At 38.1% G+C, this 12,226-nt stretch overlaps 1 protein-coding gene across 1 annotated transcript in view; it reads right to left on the bottom strand.

Annotated features, from left to right (window-relative positions):
• The window catches only part of LOC145996043 (PDF receptor-like), a 93,161-nt gene that overhangs the window by 34,481 nt on the left and 46,454 nt on the right, over positions 1-12,226 (bottom strand). The window contains exons 4-8 of the mRNA XM_083132251.1: positions 10,341-10,489; positions 5,069-5,172; positions 1,620-1,770; positions 761-894; positions 343-429 (exon numbers count right to left, since the gene is read on the bottom strand). Coding sequence (XP_082988377.1) covers positions 343-429; positions 761-894; positions 1,620-1,770; positions 5,069-5,172; positions 10,341-10,489 — 625 coding nt within the window. The remainder of the gene's footprint in view (positions 1-342; positions 430-760; positions 895-1,619; positions 1,771-5,068; positions 5,173-10,340; positions 10,490-12,226) is intronic.

Genomic DNA, 12,226 nt, shown 5'->3' with positions numbered 1-12,226 from the left:
CTTGGTTGTGTCCCCTGGTAAACGATAATGGGAAGAAAAAGATAAATAAATAGGTAAAAATAAATATATTGAAAGAACAAGAGAGAGAAAAACAGACGAAGGAAGGAGGCGATAAAGAAAATGAAGAAAGAAAACAAAAAAGATCGAGGCAAAGGGAGAATTTTAGTAACCATGGCCACCGAAAAGAAGACAGCTAATTAAGAACGTGTCTGAATGTATGAAATGTTTGATATAAAATATCGGGATGTTTGTAGCCATAGGTTAGTGTAAAAATTCGATTCAGATCGAACATATGAACAGTAAACGTAACTTAAAATTGAGGATGTTACACGATCTACTTACTCCATTCCTGTGTAATTTAAGCCGGTGACAAGAGCCCATGTTGCAGTCATAAATACAGGGACTCCCCAGCCTAGGAAAAAGTAGACCCTGTAAAGATAGAAGAACCAGTCAATATGGCATGTCCTTCTTGAACACACAATAGAAAAGACAGTCTTAATTTACAGTTTGTTTCAATTGACCTTCCTAACCTATTCACAGGGAAAGTAAACATGCCAGTAGGTTAGGCGGGAATGAGGCCCCGCACAGGGCATAATCTCAAGTTTTCAGACATCTCTCATCAGTAATTTAACCTTGTGATCTTCAAATACAGTTGTGGCAACTCTGGTTGCGCTATTCATAGAATCTTATGTGAAGAGAGGAATAATGGTTAGGTCAATACGAGGCTATCTGTACAAATGTTTTAATTTCTTTTGCATACCTGTAGTTTGGACTGTCATGGAACACTAACACAGTGATTAGGTTGTGCAGGTACAGTCCTTCTATGAACATCCACATAAACATGGCTGTCCTTGCGTACTCCAAAAGGATGTAGAAACTCTCGCAGAGGTAGCGCTGAAGAGAAAGAAGATTAAATCAAGACTAGGGAAAAATTCAAATAAATCTAATTCACATGTAAGAATAACTGTGGTGAATGTGCAACGTTAACTCAGATACATGACTGAACAATGGTCCAAGATATGTCCGAAAACTTGTGATAAATTCAGGACAACAGGACAGTTTAGTATGTACTGGGACGAATGAGAACTCCAGTAAAACATTTAAGCTTATGTTTTACTACCGTTAAGTCGAAAGCCATGATAACAGAGCAGGAAAAAGTATTCTCTTCCATTTTCTTGTATCACTCTTGGTTTTCCTAACCTACTCACATGTAAAATAAACATGTGAATGGCTTAGGCGGGAATGAGGCCCCTCATAAGGCATAATGACAAGCTTTCAGACATCTCTACAGGATTACCTTGGAATTATGTAGGCAGTGGCGTGCCTCCGGTTAGTGAGAGGGTATTGGTGAAGTCGGAAAGGTTACATAGATCATAATACAGAATTTTTAGGATACGTTTTTAAAATTTATAGTGCACATTTTATGTGCATATATTGTCTGTTTTAATACATATTTGCATGCATATTTTGTTCTTTTTTAGCGCATATAAATCGACCCCCTACACTTCCATGCCTTGCTCAAGACTCGAACCTACAATCCCTTCTTCATAGCAGGCTACGCTAACCACTCTGCCAATGAGATAATGATGGAAACAGCTGTGGAAAACATAATGACTTACTGTGTTGTCGATGCCTGTAGCAACCACTCCGAGATCTGTTTTTCTCCTTGTCACATACTGGTCCGTGTACAGTGTCAGTCTCACCAACACCTGAATCACCATGGCAACGAACAAGTTCCAATGGATGCGCGTTCTGTGATTGCGCAAGCCTCTGAAAAGAAAAGTACTGATTAATTTTCTCGGAGTCAGCTCAATCCTTTGTGGTGCTTTTGTGTCACTAGACCTCGGATATTAGGTTTTTAAACCTATTGTTTCCTTTGCAGGTAAATAAGAAATAACAAGTTATATCAGCGTTTCATTAAAAAACGAAAACAACTGATGAAGTTTTTAGTGCCTAAAATAACCTATTTTGCTTTTTAGAACCTATTTTTAGGTTTTTATATTTTGTTTTACGTTTTACAGGATTTTTATATCTCACAGAGGTATTTACTAGGTTTGGTGGCGAAATAATTCAATGACTGGCGTTTTTGAAACATGTTTTCTGTCGATTTCCCTCCCTCCAAGTAAATGATGTTTATCAAAGCTTTAAACAAAACAAAAAATGTCTGACGTCACTGTTATCTGCGGACAGTGGCGGCGAAACGGGACAGTTCTCCCCTATACTTTTACCCCTGCACTATAGACTCATAATGCTAAGCCTTGCCTATTAAGATAAAGTAAACTGTCCTTGCCCCCCCCCCCCCCCCATTCTCCCCATTCTCAGTTCTGGCACCCAAGCGTCTCTACTGCCTGCACAGTCCCAAGTGCAAACTTCTGATCTGTGTGGCCTTGGTCACTCTCGCATCTGTTTGGTCCTTTTGTGGCATTCACGCCTTGCGAAGGAATGCTTCAGCATTCAAATGTGCGCTACTGACTATGTTTCTGTTGGAAATATAATTTTCAGCACATGAAATGATCCTCACAGACAAAAGGCGGTGTTTGAGTGTAGATAACGCAAAAAGATTGATGGTGGTCACTAGGAGCATGATAAAATTCAAGTATAATTCCTGGTTTTCAAGGCGAACTTTCCAAAAATTCAAGGATACAAGCAGATGTATCTTTCTATTCCAACCTTACGCATTACCGACTCTCACCTTCCCTTCCACACACAAAAATACAAACAATATAAAGCGTTTATATGATTCCAATGTAACAAAAAAATTACCTAATCAACTTCAAGATATATTATTTTGAAATAATCTTCCGTCTGTCAGATAGATTGTTCTGTAAAAGACACTAACAAAGAAAACGGATTGAGAAGATTTTGTTTAATTTTCCATGTACCTTTATTTTTCTTCCTCAAAAAAATAAAATAAAAGCTAAACTGAGAGAAACTTGCCTCAGGGCATTTATAAACATGTATAAATTTAATGGGATTTGGATTAATAAAAGTTGCAATTTTTCACGTCTACGGAGAAAAAATTGGAATAGAGAAAACATCCGCTTGTACCTTATTTCATGTCTTGCCAAAATTCATGAATAATTTCCAGAGACAATAATTCACGCATAATTTCCGGTGCCAATATTTCACGTGTAATTCCCAGAATTCAAGGAATTCCAAGTGAGTAGCCACCCTGATATTGCCCAGCAAATTATACGTACGTAATTCATTTTTCATATCAACAAGTAAGTTTTTATAACAGCGCAAGTGCAGTATTTTAATAATTTGTGGATAATTTTGAAAATGATATATAGAAATGAAAATTTGTTTACAAAATTAGTATTTGGTTATTACGGTTCTTGTGAAATTTTGTTTTTAACGAGTGTATCTTATTAGTATTTTTCAGGAATTTTGTATCAAATTAAGTGTTTTTGCAACCTATTTCAGGATTTTTCGAGCCTAATTTAAGGTTTCTAGAACCTATTTTAGGATTTTTAGAGCCTATTTTAGGAATCTAAAATAACAGTTTTTAGAACCTATAAATCCGAGGTCTAGTGATCACCAATTTAATTATATCAACTTTTATCCTCATCTTCGCGATTATCAAAAAGTGGCAGAAAAGCAAAGTTCAAAAGAAGCAAACCAGTTAATAGCGAACAAGATAATTTAAACCAGAAGTTTAAAAAAACTGTAAATATTTTAAAATTCATTAATCCGTTGTAACCTCTTTCAGATACATACCAAAATCAGACCAGAATGTAGAGATGTACAAAATAATTACAGAACCAGAAGATGGTATCGCGATATTTAATTATTGCATGATTCAGGAATGCTAGTATCAATAATAATGTAACAAATACATATTGAATGCCGAAGGACATGAATAGAAAATCAAATATATATATATACAGGGTGAGCCTAGAAAAATAGACAGATTTAACGTTTTTAAATCGAAAACTGTTTTATCAGGAGGCATTTGGTACTGTTTTATAAAGTCCTCAAGTTTACGACCTCCACTCTTCGTTTGTTTTCGTGACGTTAGCATCACGTCAGCGCCCTTGAGCAATATGGCCACTAGCCAGGTAGAAAAGGCTTTCTGTGTAAATTTCGTTACTGTCGCACAGACACGGTATGGGGAAGAACCACCCACAACGCATCACAACAGCTGCTGCGACTCTTGACGTGTTTGGGGAGAAATGGACTATCGCATTGATATGTGTCGTGTTACACAATGGTCTCGCATAGAAGTCATGTAAACTTCAGTATGTATTTCAATCATGTTTTAAAATTCTTGTTTCTGTAAAACTTTGAAACTGCCTATTTATTTAGGTTCACCCTGTATTTTGCTTCGAGATTCATTATAAATTACTCTATTACTTATGTACAGGAGTTCTATAAATTAGTTATACAAAAGTAACCGTTAATTGTGAAGAAAGTGTATTTGTAACAGAAATGTTTTATACATCAATGAATACAGCATATCTTAAAGTTTTCTCTACAAGTGTTCAATATGTGATCCTTTCATCACATGGCAAATGTCCCAGCGGTATTCGATTTCCTGCCAAACCCTTTGAAGCATGTCTGCATCGATGGTCGCAGCTGCCTCCGTTATCCGGATCCGCAGCTCGCCGACGTTGCTGGATAGAGAAATCCATGGGTTCAAATCAGGCGAACGAGGTGGCCTCGGAATCGTGCCACCACGATCAACCCAAGTCGGTTACTTCTTTATGAAAATGCGGAGGAAAATGAAATCAGCACCCATATCTTCACGCAATTGTGGCATTAGATAATTCTCAAGCATGTGCAGGTATAATATGCCTCTGACAGTCCATGATGACTGGCGCAATACCAGAGAAGATAAGCAAACATTCACGCCTCCAGTGGCGACGTCTGAAACTAACTGGAAGCAAATGACGTGCGACAATAAACTTGAAGATATTATGTATTCATTGATGTTCAAACCATTTCTGTTACACATACACTTTCTTCACAATTAACGGTTCCTTTTGTATAACTAATTTATAGAAACCCTGTATTTGACTTAGGTCAATAAACGTTATAATAACAGCGATCGTTGTCTTTTATTTACCTGAAGTAGTGAAATATAAGTAGTGAAACTATGAGTGATGCTAACGATATGTTTAGTCCCACCATTTCTAATATCCTCGTTCCTTCTGCCACCCTCATTTTCATCTGAAAAATACAGAAATCATAAATTAAAGAGCGTTGATGAGGAAAACACGATTGCAACAAAATATGCTTATATTGCTGAACGTTAATTCATTTAAATGATCTGTGAGCTGAATAAGAAGCTGTTACAAGGGGTAAGGTGTATTCGAAAGGGTTACGAATCAAGATCCTGGAGATTGCACATGATACGGTATTTCGGATTTTACTTTTAAACTGTAGGCCCAGTCCTAATTTCCGACCTTCGTGACGGAGTGGTTAGCATAGCGCGCTACGACGCCAGGGATCCCGGGTTCGAATCACGGCCTGTGCATGGATGTTCTTTGTGAGTGTTCCTTCATCAATTTCATCATATCATCACTCATCCTCATCTTCGTGATTAGCCAAAAGTGGCAGAAAAGAGAAGTAAAATAAACCAAATCAACAACAACAAAAAATCCAGTCCTAATTGTTTACCACAGCTTAACATGAACTTCAAACAAACTTTGACAAGCTGTTCAAACAATTGCCACAAGGTTTAACTGGAAGGATTTTGTAGTCTTCCCCACCACCCGCCCCCACCCCATGCAGATGTTACATGATTTGCCCCCCTAAGGTTTATAGAAGGGAATCATTAATTTGGTTTGGTTTATTTTACTTCGCTTTTCTGCCACTTTTGGCTAATCGCGAAGATGAGGATGAGTGATGATATGATGAAATTGATGGAGACACGCTCACAAAGAACACCGGGATTCGAATCTAGGACTCCTGGCGTCGCAGCGCGCTGTGCTAACCACTCCGCCACGGAGATCAGCTACAGAAGAGAAGGAAACATTTCAGGAGAACAATGCAGAACCATCTTTATGTACAAGTATCTTTGTCAAAGATTCCATTAATGTCACTTTCTTCTCAAATAGGCTAATCGGGGCTGGACCCACAGTTCGAAGTGAGAACCGCGCCACTGTACTGTACAATATGCCTCCACGGGGGAACGAATCCGGAATCCCTTGACTACAAGACGGCAGTGTTAACACTACATCATCGAGGAGACCCGTATACAAAAGAAAGCAAGCAGAGACAAATGAATGAATATACAATACAATACATACATTGACTGCATACACATTTACTTGAATTTTTGTTCACCTTGCAAAGACCAATCCTATGTTTCTCTGCCCCACAAAAGCAATTACGAAAAGTTTTCCTCGAAAACAAATTACGGAACACTTTGCATTACCGTTCTTCAATTAGTTCCAACCCACCATCTCCAACCACGTTTCAGAAAACTCTTTTATTTTTAAAAATTAACTTGGACATCTTACAAATCTTTACTCTTCAAGATCTCCTTTCTCTTCACGTGAATTCTCTAACTTGTTCCCTTGTTCCCAACTCTCCTCATAGCTGTGTAATACTTCTTTTCATTTTCCAATTTCTCCTACTAGTTAAAACTTCCTTCACTTTCCAGACGACTATTTCAACAATTCGAAACCGTTGAAGGGTTCCTTTATTGAAAACTGATCTCTCTAAAAAGTTGTTTTGAGGTCTGTCCAGACATCAGAGTATATGCTATGATATATCATGGGCTTTTACATTTTCGTCCACCGCCCCTCAAGAAAGATTTATTTGGTCAGAAAGCGAAGACGTTAATATTTGAATAGAATTGAATCGCCACGTGGTACATACCTGGAAAGAGCAGTTTTAATTTTATGCAATCCGAGTCACTTTGCAAGCACACATTACTTTGTTATATATTTTACGTAATTTGGGGGGTTAAAGGTAACAGCCGAATGGCAGTTGCATCATGGGTAAAGGGCGGGAACTAATAGGCTAAAGTTAAGAGAGAAATTGGTGCAGATGTCAAGTGTGTCATCATTGTGTTCACGGTTTCTTTCTAGTGTGTTTTTCTTCTTGTGGGGGGTGCACTACAGAAGAATTTCAATGGGTGGTAAAGTGCAGAGGCTGCAAACTTAGCTAAAAATCGCTAAATATGGAGGATTTAATTGGGGACGAAATTCACCAAAGAGCGACGGGCAATTTTAAATGTTCTGTAGTGACTAAGCTGAATAATTGGCTGAACCAAAACAAATCATTCATTAGGGAATTAGGCTATTTTAAAAATATTTTTATCTCCAATCTTACCGCGGTGGCTCAGTCGGTAACGCGTCTGACTACCATGCTCAAAGTCCCGGGTTCGATCCCCGGCCGGTTCAAATCCGGGAACTTTTCTAACGGTGGAAGCGGCCCCGGCGCCTACCCAGCGTCGAATAACATGGGTACCTGGGGGAAACCCTGGGGGGTAAAGGCGGTCAGGGGCGTGATGCTGATCACATCACCCCCACTCACGACCGGATCAAGAAAGTGTGGGGCGTTACCCCCACACCCCCTATACGCCTTCATAGCGTGGTGCTATGCACAGGGGAACACTTTACCTTTACCAATTCTTGAAAACTGCTCCACTACCTACAATTTTAAGGTTCTAACACCACATACTCATGAACTAGCAGCCATGAAAACTTTATGTAGAATAATCAGAGATAAAATTATAACGGATTCTTCAATTACTCAAGTTAGTTCTCGATTACTTACACGACCAACGAACTACGAAAAGCTTTTCTATAGTTCCACTAACAGACTCTCTTTTGCAGGCTTCCAGAGCTTGGCAACAATCTCCAAATTTGAATATTGTCTTCATTTTGATTTTGATTTGATTTAGTTTATTTTACTTCGCGTTTTGTGCCTCTTGGCTAATTTGCGAAGATGGGGATGAGTGATGAAATGATGAAATTGATGAATGGACATTCACAAACAACCAAGCCCGACCGGGATTCGAACCCGGGACCCTTGGCGTCGCAGCGCGATGTGCTAACCACTCGGCCACAGGGTCGGGCTAATATTGTCTTCATGAAATGAAGTTTCTAAGTGTTGCCATCTAGTTTTCTTTTTCTAAAATAGGCTACATGTTAGAGTTGCTCAGCAAAATGGTCCTAAAGTACTGTATCTAAAATTTTGGCCTATATTAGAGCCTGGTATTGGTAGCAGTGGCGCACGCAGGGGGAATTGGGGGTCTACAGCCCCTCCCGAAATTTTGAAGTAATCAAAATTTTCAAATGAAAGCAGTAAAGAACTTTGCAAACTCCCCTTTAAATGACCTCCTATTACCGTTTATATTTGAAGAAAAACGGTAATTTGCAAAATAGTTTGTAGTTTATCCCGGCTATATCTAGAAAGTAGCTGCGTGATATCCACTTTTACAACTCCTACGTACGCTAGCATGCCATCTTCAACTTACAAGAGTCAAACCTAAAAGTCAGATCAAATTACAGGACAGACTGTAAACAGGTCAAATTTACATGAGATATCGACTGTTATTTACAAAACGACCTCAAGGCTGCAACACTGATCAAGTGGGCTTCACACCATTTTTGACATTTTTAAGATGGCGCCTCCTTCATACACATGCGCCAGCGAAGAGCAGTGGTTTCTTGCCCTCTGGAAGCCTAAAACGTATAGCCATTCTGTGGCAAATGAAAATTCAATGTTTCTATGCATGCTTACCACGCCAGCAAGTTTACAAATAGAGGAGGAAGTTCGACAATGGCTTCAGTCCCCACGCAGATTGGTGGAAAGACCTTCACGGTGGCTCATAAGTTACTGAACATACAGTATTGGCCAAATCATTGAACTAATTGTAAAAAAAAAGAAGCACATTTCCTTGTTTTGAAAGTGTTCTAACTATATATGTACTTAACGATTGTTATAACTTTTCATGGGATTAAACTGTTTGTCTGCTTCGATGTAATCTTGTTTCCCACAATCCATTCTTTTACTGTGTCCCGAGAGCATATTTACAAACCCTATAGTACTGCAGAACCTCCAGCGATATTTGGCTACTAATTGGCTGCCATTCCGGAAGTTGATGCAGCGTTCCTTCAAGTTAACGCTAGATGGCAGGGTTCAAATTAACAGTATAGATTTCAGATATTCATCCCAACAAGATAAGAAACCCATTTACACTAAGGTTCATTTTTTAGCAAAATTATTTAAATTAAAATTTTAGAAGACAGAAATCAGAACTCTTCTTGAAGTGAATGATTTTTCTATTTAAAGTCACATCAGTGCAAACATTGTAACTACCAATGATTATTGAGAAAATTATGTATATCCAACGTATAGCAATTTAAACATTATATTTTATTATATAAACGTATATTTCTTAACATAATTTCGACAATCTGTTTACAAACTTTATTAGTATATAATCACAAGTCTTATTTCTCCTTACTTTTGCTGTAAATGAAGAAGCAAGGAACAATGGACACGGAACATAAACACTTCCGGTGCACACAGCCAATAAGAAAGTGTTATATACCTCTGGTTCTGCAGCACTATAGGGTTTGTAAATACGCGTCCCGAGAATAGATGGCAGCACGACTCTTTACATATTCGCAAAAATGCCTGGAACAATACGCACATTGTTTACCATGTTATTTATGCTGCTTTTTGGTTGTTAGAAAAGAAGTAATGTAAATTCTGGTTTTTGCAATGGTGTTCTTTATTTGTATATTCCGAGCAACACGTAATTTCATAAACCACGTAGTTTGAATTTCAGAAAAGAACATGAAAAGGAATTGTACACAAACAATGAAACGGGCTCAAAAAGAGCCAAAGGTGGTCATACAAAGTACCGACAGTAGTTGTAGTGTATATAACAAAACATTAAATCTGTCAAATTTCTCTATAAAATGAGATAATCTGCGTTTCATTTTTTCAAATAAGGAGTTCAATAATATGGCCAATACTGAAGATTCCAAATTTTCCTCTTCTTGAGGTATACATGCATTAACCCAGACATAAAAATATCCTGTATATGGATCATCAGTGGGTCTGTGCTAAAATGCAGCAAACTTGTGGGAACTTTACATACAGAAATCTACTAGATAAAAAACAAATTAAGGTTTTAGTTTGACTGTTCCTCGTACTTTTGGTGTTTTACTTCATTTTCTCATGATTTCAGTGTAAAATTTCCATTAAATTTCCTAAATAAATACATAAACAATACAGTTACTAGCGGTAAACTATTGACGCTGAAGTGCCGTCCAGAAACCTTCACCTTCGCCTTCACTTTCACCTTCACTTTCACCTTCACTTTCATCCTTCACCCAATGGGGTGGTTTTGTTGCTGAAGTCATCCTCACCTTAGCATCATCCATTGAGCCGCTAAAGAGGTCTTTAAGCAGTTGCTGCATCCCTGGCGGGAAACACTCGAAATAGTCTCCCAGAGTAAGATTTCCTCGTGCCCTGCTCTCCCATTGGCCAGACTGAGAGCATCGTCTTGTCGTCCATTCTGAAAACAAATGAATGTGTTCAAAGTGTAAGTTATATTGCCTAGGCTGGCAAAAGCCTATAAGATTTCATTAACCTAAAAATTCCAGTTTGATTATTTTAAAGGCAGATGTTTATGTTAGGGCAACGGCTGTTAACGGAAATATACGAGGTGTGATCAAATAGTTTAGTAAGCATGTTGCTAAGATAACAATTTTAAGTACACTTTAGTTAAGAAGCGGCAATTTCTTTCAACTTTACTGTGTGTAATCTGCATCTTGTTGACTGTGAACTACAGAATCTTCAAAATGAACGTTTGTTGAACGAATAAAATAGAAACTTCCTCATGGTTTATGAAACAAGTAGTAGCCTATAGGAAAGTTACGCCTTATTTTGGCTGGAGACGGACTATAAATTTGGAAAGCTAATTTTTGTTTTATAACATTCATTGGGACCCCATGCACCTCCAGAGAAAAATCACCGCAAATCGGGGAACATACATACATTTTGAAAAATGCCCGTTATCATGAAAATTTCAAAAAATTGCATTTGGACGGTAACGGTGGGCCACAAAATGATGATGCTTGTGCTTTTTTATTTTAAACTATTTCAGAAACGTAAACTACATAAAAGAATGTTTAAGAACTTATTTACATAGCTAAATTTGATCGAAATAAGTGATGGTATCGAGTATTTTGATAGCTTATTCTTGGAACGGCAACCCATCTACTCTGAACAATTTTCAAATCAGCTGAATGAAAAAATAAGTTGCAATTCCTATGTTGGCAAGATTTTCGATTATTAGAAGGCTTTACGCAGCCCATCGTTGCGCATGATCCGCCCTGTCCGTTCGCCGGATCAACGCCTCCAAGTGCATCGCTCTGATGGTGGTGTCTGTGCAATTCCTGTTCATGTGTGTTGTTTCGTGGAGCAATTCAATGTATGCATAACTCCTCTTAAGTTCTGGGTTGCATAACGTAGACATTAATCAAAATTCATTCATTCATTAAGTCGTGCGTTATGGGTTTCCAAACATGGTGTGACATTAAGTGAATGGTCTTTTGCATCTGGTGACACTGATGATAAAGGATAGCGGGAAACGTGGATGTTGGTAAAGTTTTTGAAGGAACATATAATTTTGCAGGAAAAGGCTGTAAGAAATCTTAAGTTTTAAAGTTATAAGAGATCTGCAGACCAATAAAGAAGATATCTTAAATGTGGATAAATGACGAATGAAGCAAAATTATCAGAAAACACTAAGTTGCTGACCAAGCCAGTTTATTAAGATGTAAAAACACTTAACATGTAATGTTTCAACCCCGTATCAGGGTCTTCCTCAGACGAAGAACTAAACTAAAATGATGAAATACATGAAACAGAAAGTTTACATACCTAGGTACACATAACAGGGTCACTAGCCACACAAAAACAAATGAAGTCGACAGTCCTTATCTTGGAAGATTTCTCCAAAGGAATTAAACATATCACCTCTTGACAGTTGACTAATGGGTATACCACCACAGTGACATGTGATTGACAGGTCAAGATTAGCAAGAGTCTGGAACCACCTGTTTATCATCCCCCCACCCCTCGTTCCTCTTAGGATATGGATGATTACCTCCTCCTCTGGTCGTCTTCTTTTCTCTTCTCTTTCTTCCTTGTTCATTGTTCTTCTTTTCCCCTCATTCCTTTTCTTCATCATTTCAACTTTCTCTAACACACTCTTCCATTCCTTGTTTATCTTGAGTCCTCCATTCCA

The sequence above is a fragment of the Lepisma saccharinum genome, chromosome 12, assembly GCF_977018435.1.
Source record: "Lepisma saccharinum chromosome 12, izLepSacc3.1, whole genome shotgun sequence".
Classification (NCBI taxonomy): Eukaryota; Metazoa; Arthropoda; class Insecta; order Zygentoma; family Lepismatidae; genus Lepisma; species Lepisma saccharinum.
This window is presented reverse-complemented; position numbering and strand designations above follow the sequence as displayed.